The sequence below is a fragment of the Oncorhynchus kisutch genome, linkage group LG19 (genome assembly GCF_002021735.2).
Source record: "Oncorhynchus kisutch isolate 150728-3 linkage group LG19, Okis_V2, whole genome shotgun sequence".
Classification (NCBI taxonomy): Eukaryota; Metazoa; Chordata; class Actinopteri; order Salmoniformes; family Salmonidae; genus Oncorhynchus; species Oncorhynchus kisutch.
The window spans coordinates 33,348,562-33,371,836 of NC_034192.2; the positions used below are offsets into that span (position 1 = coordinate 33,348,562).

The following is a 23,275-nucleotide window of genomic DNA, read 5'->3' on the forward strand; positions in this document are numbered from 1 at the left end:
ATATTTCACTGGTCATCCCCAAAGCCAACACTTCCTTTGGCTGCCTTTCCTTCCAGTTTTCTGCTGCTAATGACTGGAATGAATTGCAAAAATCACTGAAGCTGGAGTCTTATCTCTCCCTCTCTAACTTTAAGCATCAGCTGTCAGAGCAACTTACCGATCACTGTACCTGTACACAGCCAATCTGTAAATGGCACACCCAACTACCTCATCCCCATATTATTACTTACCGTCTTGCTCTTTTGCACCCCAGTATCTCTACTTGCACATCATCTGCACATCTATCTTTCCAGTGTTAATGCTAAATTGTAATTATTTTGCCTCTATGGCCTATTTATTACCTCTCTACTCTTCTACATTTGCACACACTGTACATAGATTTTTCTATTGTGTTATTGACTGAACGTTTGTAACTCTGTTTTTGTTGAACTGCTTTGCTATATCTTGGCCAGGTCGCAGATGTAATTGAGAACTTGTTCTCAACTGGCCTACCTGGTTAAATAAAATTCAAATAAAAAAGTGCTCAATGACAAGAAGCTTAAACCCAACTTTTAAATGAAAGGTCTCTGTCTGTCCTAACCTGTCAGCAGTCTGGGAGGAAGTTATTGAGGAATGGGGTGAGAAGAGGATGACATCTCAAGCACTTGAGTTTGTGGAGACAACTTGGGGCTCGGTGCTTTCTTTGGCTACCTGAAGAGTAACGAGTCAGGGCAACAAAATAACCAATGCATTAGCACTCAATGAAAAGCCATTTATTTCAATGCAATAACAACCAATGGAATACACTACATGACGTAGTTATTCAATTGAACGTGTTCTGTGTAAACTATTTTGAAAGATCTGACTTTCCTTCTGTATCCAAGCTGTGCTTTTGGAGGTATTTTGGTTTTAACATTATTGCCTGCCTGTCAATATCTGATCTGAGAGCAGTGTGGTTCACCAGTTTGTCTATTGTTTTCCAGGCCGCCTTGATCATGCAGGTGCTGCAGCTGACCCCAGAACAGATTGCCATGCTGCCCCCAGAGCAGAGGCAGAGCATCCTCATCCTCAAAGAGCAGATCCAGAAGACCGCCGGGGCACCCTAAAGAACAACCAACTCCCTGTCCTCTAATGTCGACGTCACCACATCCTAATTTGAAACATTTTGTAGATTGTTTTGTATTATATTGTCTTTTTTTAATGGAAGATTAAAAGAAGTGGTTGTGATTTGAAGAATGTCAGTTCATCTTCAAATGGCAACACTTCAACAGAAGTATTGCCGGATGTTCTGGGTTTTTATATTGTCTATCAATAAAAGACGAGAACAATTTCAGTACTGTATTTTATTCAGATGGGATGTTGGTATGTACAGGAGAGGATTTAAAGTGTCATTGTAGATTAAAATAAACTATTTGCTCATAAAAAGGACATACAAATGAAGTGAAACAATTGTGTAGATTGAGGGGGTACACTGAGTGGAAGAGTCCTTGGAATTATTTTGTAAATGTGAGGAAAGTACATGTGTATACATGCTTCATAGGATTGTTGACTCATTTGTTCTAGAACAGATTATGTAGCTTTGACTGGCAATGCCTCGCCCTCATTTAACACTTCAGTGCACCTGTATCGTTTACAAGGAAATGGATATACAATAGGGCTTTTGTAAAAACATTGCTATCATTTCCTTCTCTGTAGCTACACCTTGAAAGCGTGACACTCAAAGGCCTCAGTGTCATGTTCAGATTGAAGAGCCATTGTTGATTCTTTATTCTACACTGAATAAAACATATTTAAAGTGTTGGTTGCATGTTTGAGTTGAAATGAAATGTTTCATATGCACAAAAAGATTTATTTCTCTCATTTTGTACACATTTGTCTAAATGTGCAAGGCTTGTCAGTTTTCTGTGGAGGAAGCAGAAATCAAAAAGGTATTAAGGGCTGATATTCTACAGCATCTGTCATGTTCAGATTATTGTAAAAAAATATATTCCCCCCCCCCCTCAATTTCTTGATATCCATTTGGTTATAGTCTTGTCCCATTGCTGCAACTCCCCTACGGACTCAGAGGCGAAGTCGAAAGCCATGCATCCCCTGAAACATGACCCTGCCAAGTCGCACTGCTTCCTGACACACTGCTTGCTTAACCCGGAAGTCAGCCGCAACAATGTGTAGGAGGAAACACTGTCGGGCTGGCGACCGAAGTCAGCTTGCAGGCGCCCGGCCCACCACAAGGAGTCGCTAGAGCGCGATGGAACAAGGAAATCCCGGCCGGAAGTACCGCTGCACTACTCAAGAAGCTCCCAGATGAATAGTTTTAAAAACAACTCTTTGCAAACATTTTAATGACCAAAGAGCCAGCTTTGGTTGGGGGGCAGATTAGACATTGTTTTGCTCAGAAGTTCTCCTTGTTGAAGTAGAATTTGGTCTTTCGGGGATCGACGTCCGTGTATTTGACACATTTCTTTGACAAGACGGTAGCTAAGACCACAGGGCCACACAAGAACGTGCCCACCACTGACCTGTAGACATTGATAAGAGAGACATATATAGTAGTTTAGTCAATGAAGGGTACAGTCCAAGCTATATGTAATACCCCTGTTTTTAAAGATACAGAAATCGCTCTGCCATTTCTTGGTCGCTAAAATTCTAAAAAGTTTATTTCTCTCATTTTGTGCACATAAGAATGGGAAGCATAGAAATAGCGCCCATAGAACAGATGTACAGCTTCTTAGACTTGTGAATTTGGTAGAGTCACCCCAAAAAGTTACACATGGCAGCTTTTACTACAGTCCAGGACTGATTTATAAGGGAATATTGTCATGTCAAGACGTGTGTAAACTAACGTACGTCGGATTCTCTTGGCACACTTGTTCAAACTCCTTATCCCAGTTGGGCCTGCCGTAGTTGGTTTTCTGCTTCAGACCAGTGACCACATCTGTGTCCGCATCGGCATGAACCATCACATGAGTTGCCTATGGGGAAGAAAGATAGTGAACAGACGCTACCACAACTATTGCATGTCTCACAGTGGAATATGGTAATTCAGATTGTCGGTGGGTGTATGTATGCTGCCTCACATACATGGCTCGGATCCCATCCAGTGAGGTAGAGTTTGTAGGTGAGGAAGTCTCCCATGCCTCTCTCCTCCATCTCCCTCTCCAGCACCTGCAACAGATCTGCAAACCACTCGAATGCATGCGTCTCCCTGCACAGCCAATAGAAGTAGATCTGCAACCAGGAAGTAAATATGAGGATGTGATTTTAAACAATTCAATACTGAAGCTATAACATGCTATGCTGGCAAAAGTCCATGAAAAATACTAATGTTCACAGAGACATTCAGGTGCATCATGGAATTAGACTGGTATGCAGGACTAAAGGTGTTTGGTTAGTAGCTTCAATGGAAAGCCAGAGAGTATCAATATGTTCCCTACCTTTCTGGTGCGTAGCTCGGGGTTGGAGTCCTTGAATTTGTACCAGATGGACTTGAGGATGGAGGCGAAGGGGGTGACTCCGATTCCAGCGCCAACCAGCATGGCGACTTCGTAGTCAAACACATCCTCACTGGCCGTACCAAACGGTCCATCCACACCCATTCTGAGGGACAGGTCAAAGGTCAAGCCATCACAAACAGGATAGGAGGGCAGAAAGATTTGACCAGCTAAACCTAATTCCTATGCATTCAGGAATGGTTTCCAACTTAATCTGTGCATGTAACTTGGAACTTTCACAGAAATCATGCATTGATGCCCCTTATCCTCCCCATCAACAAAGATGAGGAGCTTGCTGCTACATTATAAGCCATTGTCTGCTTTTCTATAAAGAAAACTTACTTCGGTCCCTGAGCCCCCTCAGGGAGCTGCTCCACGATGCTGATGAGTTTCTGGGTCCAGTCACCTACAGAGCGAATGTGCACGCTGAAGAAGTCCTCCTCGGGGGCAGAGGTCATGGTGAAGGGGTGCCACTCCAGCTGGGAGATGGCTGGGCAGTTGAGGAAGACGTACTGGCCCACGTCCATTTTGAAACCATTCTTCACCAGCTGCAGTTCCAGTACTTTGGACGGCCGAATCACTATCTAAGAGGGGAGCGTTAGAGAAACAGATATTGATTATCTGGTCATGGAAAGGAAAATACAATTATTGTCAATTACACAGAATAGTTAGTAGTTGCTGCAGTGCACACTTACCTTTCTGTATTTGACAGCCTGAATGTAGCGGATGAAGCGCAGCAAGCGCTCACACACATAGAGGACCATGGGACCGATCACCCACATCCAGGTCTATAAGGACATGGGAACACAGGACATACTGTATCTAAGACGATTCTCTTTAAGTTATTTTTGATTGTAGGTGATATTATTACGTGTCATTGAGGAACCTCTTACCTGTGGGAACCCCCCTGCAAACTGAGGGACGGGACACATCTTTTTCCTCCCCCAGTCTTCTATATGATCTTTACAGAAGGTGATATTATATGGTGGATTGGCGTTTGTTTGACTTCGAACTATGCGTCTGTAGGGACAATGGACATAACCATTGACTTCTAATCCAAAACAAACCTTTACTCTTAAAGGTGCACTATGCAGAAATCACTCCACCATTTCCTGGTTGCAAAAATTCTAATACAGTAGTTCGCATAATTTCTGTTTATGTGACAAAACTAGCAAGTATAGTGTAGAGAATCATTGCACCATCTAAACCTCTGTGAAATACCTTTTCCATAACAAAAAACATTGTATTGTCAGCTGTTTGAAGCTGGTGTACTAAACCAAAAACAGGAAACATAGAAATAGTGCATATTAGAACAGATCTACTGCTTCTTAGCTTTGCTTTCAATGAGAATGAGATTTCTAACTGCCATTTCTATGTGAATTTGGTCAGATATTGTAGCTTTAAAAGAGAGTGCCTTACCCGGCTCCATGGATGACCAGCCCAGCAAAGAAGACAATGAAGAGGTGGTGTGTGAACCAGAATACCTCGAAGTAGCTGCGCCTGATGACCTCCATGGATGAGGTGATCATAAGGATGAGTGCCAGCGTGATGATTACGCCCGTGATCCCAGCGATGGTGGTGAACACCAGGAGGTTCGGAGTCTGAGGCAGAAGGAGCCAATCAGAATGCACATGACCTCTAGGCCTCTAGTCATTCACATGACCTCTAGGCCTATATAAAACTTCTACAAGGACTTGTGCCAGGAGTTTGTTTGGTATACCAGACCTGACTAGGAAAAACTTGGTGCCCTAATTACAATAACATACAAAGAATTATAATACAGTACTGAACAAGTGATTAAAACTCCAATGGCTTGCAAGCCGTACAGTGGTTGTAGAGCGGATTGGGTTCAGGTAGGTGGTGTTGCCCGAGTCGTTAAGTCTGGACAGGGCCATGCTGAGGGCATCATACTCTCCATGCCAGCTGTTGTAGTACCGCTCCACGTTCAGCAAATGGGCAATGATGTGAACCGCTGCCACAAAACAAGAGGAAATAGACAGTTTAACGTTTAAATTAGCATTAGGAATAGACAGGATCATTCCACCCCAGGAAGAATAGCTGCTGCTTTGGCAAAATCTAATGGGGATCTGAATAAACCACCCCCAAATTTGACATCCAGTCAGGGCAGCGCAGGTAAATGAGTTGAACTTTGGATCGGAGACACCGCCTTGATTGGATACCACTACTCCATTCTATAGAAACACTATTATTTAAGAATAGAAAAGTGTAGAAATTGGCACAAAGATAATGGCACGATCTATGTTGAAATTGTTTAATCTACTTTGAACCATGTACTGGTATGGCACAGGGATAATGGCACAGGGATAACGGCACAGGGATAACAACATGAAAGAAGCCGTGTCTGAATGTCGTTCTCCATTCCTCGAGCATTTCAATCTATGTTGAACCATGTGCTGGTATTTAAACCGAAGCTGAGGTTTTCAATGACATCTTCAACATAGCCTGAATACTCCATCAGGCGATATCAAAAGATACTGGATGAATGTTCAAATGTTCTATCGAATGTGACAGATCTGTTTACTCGGTTCTTGTTGAGAAATACTTTGTAAGGCCTTTAGTCTCTCCGAGGTCAGGACCTCCCCATCCAACAACCCTAGTAAGTCCATTTCCAGCTTCAGTCTCCTGGTCTTTTTCACCCCTTGACCTTAATTGTGCCATTGCCACAATAAGAAAGTGTCATATTTTGTGTTGACCAAATAACACGGGTAACAATTTCAAATAAATCTTAAACGTTTCATCACCATTGTCACCTAAAATCGAACTTTGTTTACGAGTAGATTACTTATCAGTGCATGAGAAAGTAAAGGCTTCAGGTTCGGGTTATCCGCTGGTTATCTGACCAGGAAGCAAGCGTCGCATACCTGTCATCAGGCCAATCATGTAGGCCACCAGCTTGTGGAAACTGATATTTTTGTCCAGCTGTTTCCTCATAGTTCGCCCACAGCACTGAAACAGCAACACAAGGAAGTTCAAGACAAATTAGGAGGATGACAATGAAAGTCAATTAAAAGCCATGAACCTTTAATATATTGGCAAAGCACTTCATCCATACAAGTCCGTTCCGTTATAGTTATCAGACAATATAAGTATACAGTAATGTACTGAGGAATGTTTGCTACAAGATGCTGTGATGACAAATTAGACAATAATTGCATGACCCCTTGGCTAAACCCTGAGGATTAGTTTTACCACGAAGGAGCCGCGGACAAGAGACAGCAGGTTCCGACACACAGGCAGCAGAATCAGCAGGCAGTTGAAGTTGAGGACGGCTGCAGGGGCTCTGGCCCAGGCCAATGCAGACTGAAAGCCCAAGGACACCCATGTCAACCTCTGCAGTGTGTTATCCTATACATACCCTCTGTGACATCTGTCCTATCATAAGGAATGGTGTAAACTACTAAATAGAAACAAATTCAACAGACAAAGTCGGATACTTCATACTTGTCCTATTTAAATCATAGGAATGCATTATTAATTGAGCATTTACGGTATACTATGTTTATACTACCCAAGGCCTAAATATTATGGTAAGACTCACCCCTAAAAGGTGTCGCGTGTAGAAAAACCGATCCCCCAAGTCGTACAAGAAGTAGAACCAGACGAAAATGAATATGTTGATGGCCATCCAGACCACCTGTAAATCCAGCCAGGAAAAGATGACCAAAACAGCAGGATTGGGAATATTGTAGTCTTCTATTTATTACTCTTAAAAATAACATGCATTCCTCTCAAAATAACATTATCTTGCCGTTGTCTAGACTTGACAGTTCATGCAGCTTTAGTATTCTGTTCATAGTTCTGCCTTTACAAAAAATGATTGCAGTCAGAGTGCAGTATAACTGCAGTACAACTGGAGAAAAAGTGCAGTCTAACTGCAGTATGTTCCAAATACTGCGTCCAAAATAACACTTTTTTTTACTACAGTAATTTTGCAGAGTAACTGCAGTTACATTTCAGTTATTCTGCAATGTATTTATTTTACCTTTATTTATCTAGGGAAGTCAGTTAAGAACAAATTCTTATTTACAATGACGGCCTACCCCGGATGGCTAATTGTGCGCCGCACTATGGGACTCCCAATCACGGGAGGATGTGATGCAGCCTGGATTCGAACCAGGGACTACAGTGACGCCTCTTGCACTGAGATGCAGTGCCTTTAGACCGCTGCAATTACTGCGTCCGAAATACCACAGTCGACTACAGTTTAAAAACGGTAATCTTTTTTTGTAAGGGTGATCATGGAATTCCCGAACGAGCCATGCACGGACACTACATTTTAAATTATGTCTACCCTGTCCACAGTGTGTCCGGATTCCCGCGCTATTTTCAAATGACAGTATGCGTTCTACGAACAGTGGAATAGGCTAAATACGACAACACAACAACAACTGGTGGCAGTAACTACCTCTGTAGCTAGCCAGCAAGCAACGCTAAAGCGATTTCAAACGGGTTAGCGTAACTCTAGCCAAACCAAACATATTAGCTAGCGTGTATGAGGCCAGTAGACACGTGCATTCACACGCTAGGAACGTTTTGCCTCCAACTTAATAATAAAAGCTGCCTCTCGGTCCAAAAACGCAAGTTTTCTGGAGCCTTGCGGGAGGATAGGTGATGAGCTCGCCTAATGTATGCCCTTTCGGTAGCTTGATTGCGTTCAGGAGAAATGCGCACACATCCTTGACCACCTCGTGAAGTGGTCAGCCAGATCTGTACAATATCAGACCACGAAGCGAATAGACCCGTCTTTTCAATGCAATCTTCATATTCTGGTAGCAGAAGTCGCATGCAAGTGTCAAGTATAAACACGACCTTTTGGGGTTTCAGTAAAGCTAACCAAGTTATCTTATTTTGCGCATTTGGAGAGATATTACGCATCTGGGGCATCACTCAAATGCGCTTTGTCTGTCACTATCCATTGGCTGTCATTATCCAATATGGTTAAGGTAATACATCATATTCTTACCAGTATGAAGTATGTCAGTCCATGGTTAATGATCCAGTTGCCCATTTTGAATGACTTTTGCCATCCACCACTACTGGTCTTTAAGCCGTTACCAGTCGTTTTTATACAGTGCACCTGTTCGAACCCCACCCATTTCAGGTCAGTAGTCAAAGTTATGCCAAGGAAATACAGTCCATCAAATTGCATTTCCCCAGGGAGGATGTAATCATTTATTTTTGTTGAGAGCGTGTTAGAATCCCCTTTCCCACGCCTTTGGAATGAGGAAGACTTTTTTTTGGGACCGACTATGGTTGGCTCTTGGGCTCCAAGCAGAGGAATTGAGGAGAGGCCTTTTTCTTTAGACAATTTTGAGCCATATTCGGGTAAACCACCACCCGATCATGTCTATCCATGCCTGCACCTATAGAACATCTCAAGTTACTTTCCTATGGATCTAAAGTGCATTCGGAAAGTATTCAGACTCCTTGACTTTTTCCACATTGTTACTTTACAGCGTTATTCGAAAATTGTATTTTATTCCCCTCATCAATTTACACACAATACCCCAAAATGACAAAGTGAAAACAGGTTTTTATATATTTTTTGCAAATGTATTAAAAAAAACATCAGAAATACCTTATTTACATAAGTATTCATACCCTTTGCTATGATATTCGAAATTGAGCTTCAGTGCATCCTGTTTCCATTGATCGTCCTTGAGAAGTTTTTACAATTTGATTGGATTCTACCTGTGGTAAATTCAATTGATTGGACATGATTTGGAAAGGTACACACCCTGTCTATATGAGGTCTCACAGTTGACAGTGCAAGTCAGAGCAAAAACATGAGGTCGAAGGAATTGTCCATAGAGCTCCGAGACAGGATTGTGTCGAGGCACACATCTGGGGAAGGGTACCAAAACATTTATGCAGCGTCGAAGGTCCCCAAGAACACAGTGGCCTCCATCATTCTTAAATGGAAGATGTTTGGAACCACCAAGACTCTTCCTAGAGCTGGCCACCCAGCCAAACTGAGCAATCAAGGGAGAAGGGTCTTGGTCAGGGAGGTGACAAAGAACCCGATGATCACACTGACAGAGCTCCAGAGTCCCTCTCTGGAGATGGGAGAACCTAACAGAAGGACAACTGTCTTTGCAGCAATCTACCAATCAGGCCTTTATGATATAGTGGCCAGACGGAAGCCACTCCTCAATAAAATGCACGATAGCCCGCTTGGAGTTCTCCAAAAGGCCCCTAAAGGACTCTCATGAGAAACAAGATTCTCTGGTCTAATGAAACCAAGATTGAACTCTTTGGCCTGAATGCCAAGCGTCACATCTGGAGGAAACCTGGCACCAACCCTATGGTGAAACATGGTGGTGGCAGCATCATGTTGTGGGTATGTTTTTCCGTGGCAGGGACTGGGAGACTAGTCAGGATCGAGGCAAAGATGAACGGAGCAAAGTACAGCACTCAGGGCCTCATACTGGGGTCAATATTAACCTTTCAACAGGACAATGACCCCAAGTACACAGCCAAGACGACGCAGGAGTGGCTTTGGGACAAGTCTCCCAGTGGCCCAGCCAAAGCCCAGACTTGAACCCGATCAAACATCTCTGGAGAGACCTGAAAATTGCTGTGCAGCAACACTCCCTATGCAACCTGACAGATCTTGAGAGGATCTGCAAAGAAGAATGGGAGAAACTCCCCAAACCCAGGTGTGCCAAGCTTGTAGCATCATACTCAAGAAGACTCAAGGCTGTAATCGCTGCCAAAGGTGCTTCAACAAAAGGGTCTGAATACTTACGGATATGTTATTTCAGTGATTTATTTAATGGATTTGCTAACATTTCTAAAAACCTGTTTTTGCTTTGTCATTGTGGGTTATTGTGTGCAGATGGATGGGGGGGGGGGGGGGGGGGACAATTGAATCAATTATAGATTAAGGCACGTAACAATGTGGAAAAAGTCATGTTGTCTGAATATTTTCAGAATGAACTGTATATGGTTTTTGGAAAGTCCATACAGGCTACTACTGCTAAAATTAAAATTAAAATGTGTTTTCTTTATATTACAGAATTTAGTATTCAATAACTTTTTTATTCAAGTAATAATGTAGTAGTTAAGGCACTTAACATGCCATTGAACAGACCATACACTTAAAAAGCAGACTAATAATGGACTTGAATATTTCAGACATACAGTACCATTAAGGTAGCCTGGGTACCAGTCTCTTTAGCTAATCCCAATTGGCAATGAAAAGGAGTGGAACGTTAGGTAAAGAGACTGGTACTCAGACTACCGGTAAAGGCATCATTGAACGTAAACAGTTGTGAATTGCATCTCAATTACAATGTGTGTGATTACATCAAATCTCCATTGTCTCTTTAACCCATTTGTTCTTTAAAATGATCCATGTCTAATTGCCACGTTCACGTGCTAGTTGGAACTACAAAACTCTGAAATGTCCAACTTGTAATTCGTGCCGCGTTCAACCGGTTAGCAAGTTGGACATTTGAGTTTCCTAGTTCCCGACTAGCAAGTGAACACGGCATGACTCACTGAGCTTGACTTTTAATTAAACACTGTGCGCAAAAGGCAAAAAAAAAAAGGCCAGGTACTAATAATACAAAACATTCATTAAATACACAGTGGGTGGAGTGGGGTTTGAGGAAGGTAGCTCGGATTTCATCTGACCTTTCATTTCCTTCATGTTACATATGGGCTTTGACGTGTGGATGAAAGAGACCTAATGCAACATGTTGGGGTTTATTCATTTAGTAAACCGCTGGTAATCAGGGGAAGTCCCAGTTAACAGGGCAAGTCGGCCCGAGGCAACATGTTTCCACACACCTGGCCCCCCTGTATCTGACCCTGGTGCTGCTATTCTCAAGTCTGCCTTTATGCATCACGGCGGCATATCTTATCAGAGTATATTCTTTGGTCTCCCGCGGCCCAGTGCCTCTCTACCTGTACAGTATGCCCATTCAACAACAGTGATGCAACATTGTCTATATCACAGCTGATCTTTTCGAGCCCAAAGCTCTGCATGCACATGTTATTCTAAAATGAGGAAAATCGATAAAATCATGGTACCAATTTCAAATGCGCTTAGCTAACCACTTGGGACCAACTTGTCCTCTGTGCACCGCAGTGCAGAACTAGCAGCTCTGTCCGTCTCATCTGCACCACTCACAGTATAACAGTCCTGAGTGTACATAGCCATTAGTTCAGTAGCTGTACCACGCAATGACCCCATATCATCAAATCACCACATGGGGCCTTCTCAAGCCGCCTCCATTATGTCTTCAATGATGGCTGTCTCCCGCTCCACCAGCTGGCTGGTTAGGTCGGGGGGCTGCAGTTCTGGCGGCTCCAATGGCACCAGCACCATGGTGGCAGTGGTGGAATAGGAATTGGGTTGCCCCTGCCCCTCTCTCCCCCCACCCCTGCGGCAGCAGATACAGCAGCAGACGCAGGCCAGGCAGTCGTGCACGTTGTGCCTGAAGAGGCGCCGACACGGGTGGCAGAACTGGTAGAAGAGTAGCATGAAGAGCACGGCCAGGCTGTAGCAGATGAGCAGCTGAGCCACCAACAACGGGGCACACACGTACTCGTAGAAATCCGACTTGTGGAAGTACCAGAGGGTGATGAGCGCGCCGTTCTCCAGGAAGCGTCCGCCGTAGTAGGCGGCCAGGCGGCCCCAGCGCTGCTTCTTCTCGATAAGGTCGCGGTGGCCCAGGTCCAGCTGCACGGCCGACCAGCAGAAGATGTTGATGCAGGCGTACAGGAAGGTAACCAGCGACAGTACCACTGTGGTGCCCACCTTGCTGAAGTTCTTCTCTACGTTTTCGGGCAGCGAGGCACGTCGTGCCCAGAATTCGACCCAGGGCAGCAGGAAGAAGAAAAGAAGGTTGCCTAGGCCAACGGGGATCACCCAGTAGGTGAGCGCCGTGCTGAACAGTACCAGGGAGGTGACGCGCGTGGCGATCTCCAGGACCCGCCACAGGATCATGCAGAGGTAGGCGGCCGGGCGCAGCCGCACCTTGTAGTCATCGTAGCGGATGTTGATGGCCAGCACGCTGCACACCAGGGCCCCGTAGGTGACGGAGATGAGGCAGATAATCATCAGAGTCACTGGGATGAACACAGAGACAAAGCACTCGTTAGACCCTCCAAAACAAGACATACAGCATTCACCATTAATGCCATCAAGAGAACTCTTACTTCTGACGGGGAGTAAGTACTTCTCCTGGATGGTGGCGTACAGCTGCAGGGTGAGCTGAGGGGTGGAGCCAAGGAAGGCCTGGATGACGGCGGTGCGTTTGAAGGCGTTCCGGTGGGTGGCCAGCTTGCGCTCTGAGTGGCCAATCTCCCACTCCATGGGCGTGCCCTGGTCTTTCTTCAGCTTGATCTTCCTGGAGATGGTCACGTACGGCTCCTCCTTTTTGCCTGCCTTAAAATAAACCATCAGAGCCTCGAAACACCTGAGGACAGAAGAGGGCCATTGAAAATTGAGCAATTTCACATAACCACCAAAGGGCAACACGGGCTAACAAAAAAACATTGTCTTGTTTATTTTCAGTCAAGGGTTTGTATTATCATTCAATAAATATCATATTTTGCTTCACATTTAAATTTGAGACTGAAATGTGACATTTATATATGACTCCACCAGAGGGCAGTCTATGTGACAGCATGACTGAAACCTAAGCCTATAGCACCGAAACCTAAGAAGGGTGTGTTCCCTTCCCAGAGGTAAATGCTTTCACTGTTCACTGATAAACATGTGGTGTAGCTCTCCTTTACGTCTGTTTATGTTGAATAGTACTAGTGCAGGGGTTAGCTGTACACAAGACACTTAATAACATCCAATGTATCCACACTCAACTACTAAATCACACACCACGTTGCTGGAATGTTGTCTTTCAGACCAAAACAGCTCCTACTTTGGACATGGGCTTTAGGGGAGAGAACACACAGACAGGCTGGCTACTACTAGGATTCACTTCCTGGCAGCTCAGCTTTGTGCTGCTACGAGAGCCCTCTGGCATACAGTCCGTCAGCCATTTTCAGCCACTGTGTTTTTTCAGCTGTTGTGGTGCTGGTGGAATCACGTTGGCTGTGACCTTGCGGTGCATAACCAAAACATGCCGCCTCTAGTCTTTGACTTCAACTCTCGCTGAACTGAGAGACCTTTAAAGGAGGGGTAGGGAAGGCACTCTGTGCCATCCACAAGCTGCCTCATCGCTCGAATGATACTACAATACTGGTAGCCCATGCATAAGAGTCAAGGCCATCTTGTCTGATTGCACAATCGTGAAACTAAGGTCTACAGATGGAGAGAAGTAGCAGGCACAAGACTGATTTACTTCCAGGGAAATTTGGAATCATAATGCAGCTGAGAATGAGTGCTGAGTCAGTCTAGCCAGCCAGCACTGAAAAAAAATGACTAAGAGACTAAATGCATTACACTTACAGGAAAAAGCACAGCTGAGAAAAAGGTTGGCTGGCAGAATCAATATGCCCGATATCCTCAGCAGCATCTAATGGTACCATTGGCTGAAGCAAAGTGCCTACTGCCAGGTAATCACTCCCAGGCCATAAAAATCACTTTGCTCTCAGCTTACAGTACAAGTTCTTGTAAAAAGAGCAAAGTAAAACACATGCAATAAGGAACTTAAAAAGGGGGGGGGGGCTGAACTTCCTGGTTTGGTCTTGTTTTTCAGCTTGGTTATTAAGAAATGCAGTGGCCATGACTGAATTAAATTAGTTGTCTTGGGGGGGGGGTAATGTGGGTGTCTCGTGTGTGTTCGCAAGTGGCAAGTGTTTGTACATTCACACTGTCAAAACAGTTCACAGCTAGTCACTCACCCTTCTAGATGACCCGGTTACACTGTTTTCAAGTTGTGTGTCTTGAAGTCGCCTAGGCTAGATAGTGCTAGCCAACTAGCTTCAGCTGGCTGGTGTGGTTTGACATTGGATAGCCCATTTCAATATGTTACACAATGTAAATGGGACAATATTTTCATGAAGCACATACAGTACACGTCCAAAAGTATGTGGACATGTGCTCAAACATCTCATGCCAAAATCATGGCCATCAATATGGAGTTGGTCCCCCCTTTGCTGCTATAACAGCCTCCACTCTTCTGAGAAGGCTTTCCACTAGAGGTTGGAACATTGCTGCGGGGACTTGCTTCCATTCAGCCACAAGAGCATTAGTGAGGTCGGGCACTGATGTTGGGCGATTAGGTCTGGCTCGCAGAATTGATAAACCATTTCTGTATGGACGGGGGCATTGTCATGCTGAAACAGCAAAGGGCCTTCCCCAAACTGTTGCCACAAAGTTGGAAGCACAGAATCATCTAGAATGTAATTGTATGCTGTAGCGTTAAGATTTCCATTCACTGGAACTAAGGGGTCTAGCCCAAACCATGAAAAACAGCCCCAGACCATTATTTCTCCTCCACCAAACTTTACAGTTGGCACTATGCATTCAGGCAGGTAGCGTTCTCCTGGCATCCGCCAAACCCAGATTCGTCCATCGGACTGCCAGATGGTGAAGTGTGATTCATCACTCCAACGCATTTCCACTGCTCCAGAGTACAATGGTGGCGAGCTTCACACCACTCCAGCCGACACTCTGCATTGCGCATTGTTCCAGAGGCAGTTTGGAACTCGGTAATGAGTGTTGCAACCGAGGAGAGACTATTTTTTACACGCAACGCGCTTCAGCACTCGGCGGTTCCGTTCTGTGAGCTTGTGTCCTACCACTTTGCGGCTGAGCCGTTGTTGCTCCTAGACGTTTCCACTTAACTATAACAGCACTTACAGTTACAAGGGCAGCTCTAGCAGTGCAGAAACAAACTGACTTGACAGTACCACGTTGAAAGTCAGAGCTCTTCAGTAAGGCCATTCTACTGTCAAGGTTTGTCTATGGAGATTGCATGGCTGTGTGCTCAATTTTATACACCTGTCAGCAACATGTGTCACTGAAATAGCCAAATTCACTAATTTGAAGGGGTTGTCTGTCCACATACTTTTGTAAATAGTGTATTTTAACACTTTCAATATTTGTATATTCATTTCTACAATTTATAGTTGGTTTGAGGTTTGTCACTCAAATTTGGAGCTATTGCCATTTTCATATATTGTCCCATGTTATTTAATGATGGTCCTCAACTAGCCCCATAGGGATATCAAATGTCAAACCAAATTGACCACGAGCATTACGAACGGGTCAGCTGCACCTGTGCTCCGAATTTATGATCACTTGGGTGCTGCCAGTTGTGGGCAGGATTTGAGAAACCCTGCTTTAGGGAATGGGCTGCAGTTCAAGCAACTACAGCTTTTGTTGTCATAGAAAATGTCACAAGGGCGGTTTCATCATCAAGAAATACTTTCAACATGCTCCTTAAGGTCCAGTAGTGATTTCTCACCCTGTTATCCTTAACAGTGCTTTGACATAACACCCACAAGAGACATTGGTGCCCAAAAAAAAAGATCAATTTTGACCTTCGGACAAATTCAATTTCTTTGAGTGTTTGCACTAAGTTAGCATTTCAGAATACAGGACATCAAGACACCAACCTTTCCTCGCTGTGTGTAAACACTTTCAGAGTTGCATGATGGGACAGGGACAGTAATGACTAAGTATGTAGCCTCCTCTGCCTCGGAGGATAATTATATTCTCTTAGACAAGCTGTGACAAGGGTCACTCAAGCAGGGAACCAACCTGACACTATACAGAGATTCCCAGTTGGCCATGTGACATCTTGTCAACATACAGTATTATCTTAGAAAGATTCTAAGCTACGTTGCTTGTGAAACTTTACTGTGTGTTCATTCATTGACATGTGAGAATGTGAGTTACAAGACGGATACAACCCTGTGAGCTAGAGTCCTTGCCTGTTACTTGGTAAAGCAAGCCGTGCAGTCAACAACATTCAAACCCTTGGGTGGAGTTGCTAGGCAACATGCAATATTGAATTGCGCCTACACAGCAGATGATCTGATGATGATGATGATGACATCATCCACCATGCTCCACAGGAAGTGCACAGCAGATCAGCCCAGAGCGGAGATGTGGCCTGTGGGAGTAACTGGAACTAACGCACAGCTGTTTATCTAGTGCATCTGTTTTTGACACAGTTAACCGTTCACTTAGAAACAAAATATGGTTTAAGGCAGGAAAATGTCAGGACGGGAATGATATGTAGCTTCCTCTACGGAGGGAACCACATCCCCAAACAAGCCACCCTCCAGAGTATGATTATAGAACTGTGTAGCTGTAGCAGAATAACCCTGAAACCGAACCTTGATCTAGTTCTTCTGAAAACAAACAAATAAAAAAAGGTCTGATTCTCACTGATCAGCACTGCTACAGTGAGGGAGTGGGAGAGCATGGCTGTAAACAGTGTGCCAATGTGATGCCTTGTGCGGGCTTGGAAAATGCCTGCAAGTCAGTCACTTGATTTGTCATAAAAGGTGGAGCTAGTACAGTCAGAGATCACGCCAAACCTGCCCTTTGAATTGAACATATACCGTGCATATACAGGAAAGTATTCAGACCCCTTGATGTTTTCCACATTTTGTTACTTTACAGCCTTATGATATTGATTGAATAGTTTTTCCCCCTCATAAATCAACACACAATACCCCATAATGAAAAAGCAAAAACAAGTAAAACATTATTTTGCAAATTCATTTAAAAAAAAATTAAATACCACATTTACATAAATATTCAGACCCTTTACTCAGTACTTTGTTGAAGCACCTTTGGCAGCGATTACAGCCTTAAGTCCTTATGGGTATTTTATTGTATTTTTTTATTTAACTGTGCAAGTCGGTTAAGAACAAATTCTTATTTACAATAACCTATACCGACCAAACCCAGACGACGCTGGGACAATTGTTCGCCGCCCTATGGGACTCCCAATCACTGCCGGTTGTGATACAGCGTGGATTTGAACCAGGGTGTCTGTAGTGAAATGGATTAAATAGTCCCCCCCCATTCAATTTACACACAATACCCTATGACAAAGCAAAAACAGGTTTTAAAAACCTGTTTTCACTTTGTCATTATGGGGTATTGTGTGTAGATTGCTAAGGACATTTTAAATTTTTATTTAATCCATTTTAGAATAAGGCTTTAACTACAGCTCAGCATTTAACACCATAGTACCATCCAAGCTCCTCATCAAGCTGCAGGCCCTGGGTCTCAAACCCACCCTGTGCAATTGGGTCCTGGACTTTGATTGGCCGCCCCCAGGTGGTGAAGGGAGGAAACAACATATCCACTTCGCTGACCCTCAACACTGGGGCCCCAAAAGGGTGCGTGCTTAGCCCCCTCCTGTACTCCCTGTTCACCCACGAAAGTGTGGCAATGCATGCCTCCAACTCAATCATCAAGTTTGCAGACGAAACAACAGTAGTGGCTTTGATTACCAACAACGACGAGACAGCCTACAGGGAGGTGTGGTGTCAGGAAAACAACCTCTCACTCAACGTCAACAAAACAAAGGAGATGATTGTGGACTTCAGGAAACAACAGAGGGTGCACCCCCCTATCCACATCGAAGGGACAGCAGTGGAGAAGGTGGAAAGTTAAGTTCCTTGATGTACACATCACAGACAAACTGAAATGGTACACCCACACAGACAGTGTGGTGAAGAAGGCACAACAGCGCCTCTTCAACCTCAGGAGGCTGAAGAAATTTGGCTTGTCACTCAAAACCCTGACAAACTTTTACAGATGCACAATCGAGAGAATCCTGTAGGGCTGTATCGCAGCAACTGCACTTCCCTCAACCGCAAGGCTCTCCAGAGGGTGGTGCGGTCTGCACAACGCATCACCAGGGGTAAACTACCTGCTCTCCATGACACCTACAGCACCCGATGTCACAGGAAGGCCAAAAAGATCATCAAGGACAATAACTACCCGAGCCACTGCCTGTTCACACCGCTATCATCCTGAAGGCGAGGTCAGTACAGGTGCACCAAAGCTGACCGAGAGACTGAAAAACAGCTTCTATCTCAAGGCCATCAGACTGCTAAACAGCAATCACTAACTCAGAGGCTGCTGCCTACATTGAGACCCAATCACTGGCCACTTTAATAAAATGGATCACCAGTCACTTTATACAATGCCACTCTAAGTAAGGTTTACATATCTTACATTACTCAAGTCACAAGTATATACTGTATTTTATACCATCTACTGCACCTTGTCTATGGCGCTCAGCCATCGCTCATCCATATACTTACATATTCTCATTCACTCCTTTAGATGTGTGTATTAGGAGTTGTTGGGGAATTGTTAGATTACTTGTTAGATTACTTGTTAGATATTACTGCACCGTTGGAACTAGAAGCCCAAGCATTTCGCTACACTTGCATTAACATCTGCTACCCATGTGTATGTGACAAATAAAATTAGATAACAAAATGTGGAAAAAATAATGGGGTCTGAATTCTTTCCAAAAAGGCACTGTATGTAGATATAAGGTGTTTATTAGAATAGAACCATCTATTATCTTACAATATATAACATTTAGAGAAATCTCAAGTGATATGACGACACAGGGCACTGCTTCCACATTCCAGTCCTAGGCTCTTCTAGATATTTGAATACTTGACACACATAGCTGATAATCACGCTTTGCTTCTAACGGAGCACATTCACCTCGCAGATTCAAGGCAGTCCTTGTTGCGGAATTGAAAAGATTGAATGCAGAACACCTCAAATGAAATATGAAACACTGTTATTCTGCTTTTCTGGGTCTTTGAATGGTAAGCAATGCAAAGGTAAAGTCAACATGCTGAAGGCCTACTTTGTACAGTGTTATGGGCCACACCCGCAGCTATCTACTAGGCCGACAGTGATCAAATTGTAAAATCCAAGGTTCTGTTGACACACCAAAGTTAACCAACAGTATCACTCAGATATGCTCAGTTTTGAAACAGCAACCAGACTCCACCTTAACCTTAATTCACCAGTGACAAATGACGGTTTGTTCAAACAGGTCTAGACACAAAGAGAAACCTTAACTGTCATGGGGTAGAGTGCTTTACAGAAATGTCAGTATTAGAGCCTTCAAAGTGTGTGCATTCCACACCAAAACAAAATGAGAGCTATGATTGGTGTCATTTCAGCCAATTAGATACAGTTGAAGTCGGAAGTTTACATACACTTAGGTTGGAGTCATTAAAACTGGTTTTCAACCACTCCACAAATGTATTGTTAACACACAATAGTTTTGGCAAGTCGGTTAGGAAATCTACTTTGTGCATGACAAGTCATTTTTGTTTACAGAGATTATTATAACAATTGTTTACAGAGATTATTTCACTCATAATTCACTGTATAAATTCATGTGGGTCAGAAGTTTACATACACTAAGTTGACTGTGCCTTTAAACAGCTTGGAAAATTCCAGAAAATTATGTCATGGCTTTAGAAGCGTCTAATAGGCTAATTGACACCATTTGAGTCAACTGGAGGTGTACCAGTGGATGTATTTCAAGGCCTACCTTCAAACTCAGTGCCTCTTTGCTTGACATCATGGGAAAATCAAAAGAAATCAGCCAAGACCTCAGAGAAAAAAATTGTAGACCTCCACAAGTCTGGTTCATCCTTGGGAGTAATTTCCAAACGCCTGAAGGTACCACGTTCATCAGTACAAACAATAGTACGCAAGTATAAACACAATGGGACTACGCAACCGTCATATCAGGAAGGAGACGCGTTCTGTCTCCTAGAGTTGAACGTACTTTGGTGCGAAAAGTGCAAATCAATCGCAGAACAACAGCAAAGGACCTTGTAAACATACTCGAGGAAACTGGTACAAAAGTATCTATATCCACAGTAAAACTAGTCCTATATTGACATAACCTGAAAGGCCGCTCAGCAAGGAAGAAGCCACTGCTCCAAAACTACCATAAAAAAGCCAGACTAAGGTTTGCAACTGCACATGGGGACAAAGATCGTACTTTTTGGAGAAATGTCCTCTGGTCTGATGAAACAAAAATAGAACTGTTATGTTTGGAGGAAAAAGGGGGAGGCTTGCAAGCCGAAGAACACCATCCCAACCGTGAAGCACGGGGTGGCAGCATCATGTTGTGGGGGTGCTTTGCTGCAGGAGGGACTGGTGCACTTCACAAAATAGATGGCACCATGAGGAAAGAAAATTATGTGGACATATTGAAGCAACATCTCAAGACATCAGTCAGGAAGTTAAAGCTCGGTAGCAAATGGGTCTTCCAAATGGACAATGACCCAAAGCATACTTACAAAGTTGTGGCAAAATGGCTTAAGGAAAACAAAGTCAAGGTATTGGAGTAGCCATCACAAAGCCCTGACGTCAAAAAGCGTGTCAGCAAAGGAGGCCTACAAACCTGACTCAGTTACACCAGCTCTGTCAGGAGGAATGGGCCAAAATTCAGGCAACTTATTATGGGAAGCTTGTGGAAGGCTACCAGAAACATTTGACCAAAGTTAAACAATTTAAAGGCAATGCTACCAAATACTGATTGAGTGTATGTAAACTTCTGACCCACTGGAAATGTGATGAAAGAAATAAAAGCTGAAGTAAATCACTACTATTATTCTGACATTTCACATTCTTAAAATAACGTGGTGATCCTAACTGACCTAAGACAGGGAATCTTTACTAGGATTAAATGTCAGGAATTGTGAAAAACTGAGTTTAAGAGTTTAAATGTATTTGGCTACGGTGTATGTAAACTTCCGACTTCAGCTGTATGTGAAACGAATGAAAAAATGTGTCTGATCTAAACTAAGATTAATTTCGGAATACCAATAACCTCAAAAATGAGGTTGATCTCATTGTGAATTGTCACATGTGCCTGGGGTATACTCATTACGGAAACTGTTTATGGACCAAACAGAGCAAAACTTGAGTTTCTATTGGACAAATTCAGGTAGGGCCTTTCCTGCTTTGTGCCGTTTGGCAACAGAATCTGCGTAATAAATACACCTCTGGCAGTGGCAGTTCAAACCCATTTAGAAGTGGGTTGACAAATTAGCAGTTGTATCTACAGTAGGCTGCGTGAGTCACATGTCTGACAGAGGTGTAAATGAGAGGGTCTATCTTAACCGTGACCCACTTCACATCTGGTCAAACAGGTTTGAATAGACGGGAAAATACTGCCCTGAATTGACCTTGTAGAGCATTTTACTCTCCACAGAGGCATTTCTTAGTAGGCCTGCAGCGCTGTTGCGGGAAAGAGAGTTCACTGGGGACTAAAGTATATGAACCTGTGGTGCAGTCAAGTGCTCTAGTCCCTGTGAGGCAGTAGAACAGTCCTATATACGCCATTTTACCCTCTCCTTCGAAAAGCCTCCTCGCTCACAGTTCCACCTGTCAACTGGTACGCTTCCCCAGCATCCTACGCGAGAGAGCACCAGAATGATCCCACCAATGTAGGGAGAGAGAACAGCTGATTGGGGGCCAGAGGTGAGATCACTATTCCCTGTACCAGGAAAGCCTGGGCCTTGGGTAAAGGCAGTGCAACACTCAATACATTATTCTACTACTCAGCACTGTGATGACTCGGCACCATACCTACCTAATGAGTGGGCCCAGGAGAAGTAGATGCAAGAAGAGGACCAGGGGGCGGTCTCTTCCCAAGTCTCTATGAATGAATGTCAGCGCCAATTGAGTCAATACAGCGGGCACCAACATGAAGGTGATGGTCAACCCCATCCAGGTGTCGTCATCGCTCTTGTGGTACATGTTGCAAAGCACAGCCGCGCAGACAAACTCAGCGCAATACAACAAAGTGGCCAACACCACGCTGAAAGGGGGTTGAATGTTACTGTGGTTTACAACCAACATGACTCCGTTTTCAGAGGGGGATTCCTGGTGGAATTGCTCGACGTCCGAGATGTTTACGACTGGCTCGCCCTCTTCTTCCATGGCTCAATGACTAAAAACAACGTCACACAATGGAGACCTATAGGGCTGACGAACGGTTCAAAGAAAAGTGTAGTTTCCAAGTGTCAGATTGTATGTATCCTTATCCAGCAACAATGTATCGACTTCTTCAAACAAAGCACTTCAGTTTGTTATCATTCATGAATGTATCAAGTTTGTTAAACAACGTCTTTAACGTTTTAATGTTTGCTGCGGTAGGTCCTGTCCTTTCGCCCACTTTCCACGCACATCAAGAATAACTCCTTTGTGTATCAATAGCCTATATTACGTGGCATTGCCACCCGTGGCAACAATACAAAAAATACAAAATAAACCACCACCCATATAGTATCTCTAGGGTAGTCTTCCAAATCGAATCCAGTGGTTGTTTCATACGTGCAAATACGAGTCATACTCCCACAATCTTAAAGATCGGCAAATACATTTTCCAGCGCAATGCAAAAGTCATGCCGCTGATGTCTGCCTGCAAATGATGGGCTCAATACCCACATTTACTTGTTGCAAAGCAAAGTCGACTGTTGAACCATAATCAAAACTGAAGCAATTTATTCGCTGAGTCCCATTGAAAACTTGAGGAAATGCAAAAGTGAATGTTTTGTTAGCTCCTCCACTGAACAAGAAAGCAGGTGTGTCTGAACATGCTATTGCTGCTAACTTCACACATATGCGAAGCTAGCAACAATAACGATTAGCAACGCTAGTCGAATCTGCCTTCAAAATAAGAGTTCACAATTGAAAGTGGTGCAAACGGATAAAAATAGTGGAATTATGACAGATTTGGACTAGATAATGGTCCAACGTTGTTATATAAATTCAACAAAATACAATAATTAGTTAATTTAACCAACAACAAAAAAAGGTCCGTTGAAATTGCACTGTGGAT

The 23,275-nt window shown here is 43.7% G+C and overlaps 3 protein-coding genes across 6 annotated transcripts in view; 1 reads left to right on the forward strand and 2 right to left on the reverse strand.

Annotated features, from left to right (window-relative positions):
* Nucleotides 1–1,779, forward strand: part of cstf2 (cleavage stimulation factor, 3' pre-RNA, subunit 2) — a 30,605-nt gene extending 28,826 nt beyond the window's left edge. For 3 of the 4 annotated variants that reach the window (XM_031798058.1, XM_031798059.1, XM_031798060.1), the window contains one exon: nucleotides 963–1,312. In XM_031798058.1, coding sequence (XP_031653918.1) covers nucleotides 963–1,085 — 123 coding nt within the window. In that variant the 3' untranslated portion in view covers nucleotides 1,086–1,312. Of the gene's footprint in view, nucleotides 1–962 lie in introns of all 4 variants that reach the window. The other variant, XM_020452609.2, reaches the window with a different exon arrangement.
* On the reverse strand, nucleotides 1,305–8,663 carry nox1 (NADPH oxidase 1). The gene is made up of 13 exons (XM_020452607.2): nucleotides 8,455–8,663; nucleotides 7,030–7,125; nucleotides 6,681–6,791; nucleotides 6,353–6,437; nucleotides 5,297–5,442; nucleotides 4,890–5,071; nucleotides 4,364–4,490; nucleotides 4,166–4,258; nucleotides 3,813–4,054; nucleotides 3,414–3,576; nucleotides 3,061–3,207; nucleotides 2,827–2,951; nucleotides 1,305–2,498 (listed from the first exon to the last, which is right to left on the reverse strand). The coding sequence occupies exons 1-13, from the start codon at nucleotides 8,638–8,640 to the stop codon at nucleotides 2,372–2,374; spliced, it is 1,830 nt and encodes a 609-aa protein (XP_020308196.1). The 5' UTR covers nucleotides 8,641–8,663; the 3' UTR covers nucleotides 1,305–2,371.
* xkrx (XK related X-linked) lies at nucleotides 8,521–23,034 on the reverse strand. The gene is made up of 3 exons (XM_020452611.2): nucleotides 22,025–23,034; nucleotides 12,660–12,919; nucleotides 8,521–12,569 (listed from the first exon to the last, which is right to left on the reverse strand). Exons 1-3 carry the CDS (start codon nucleotides 22,372–22,374, stop codon nucleotides 11,719–11,721), a joined length of 1,461 nt encoding a protein of 486 aa, XP_020308200.1. The 5' UTR covers nucleotides 22,375–23,034; the 3' UTR covers nucleotides 8,521–11,718.
* Nucleotides 23,035–23,275: the final 241 nt, after the last annotated feature.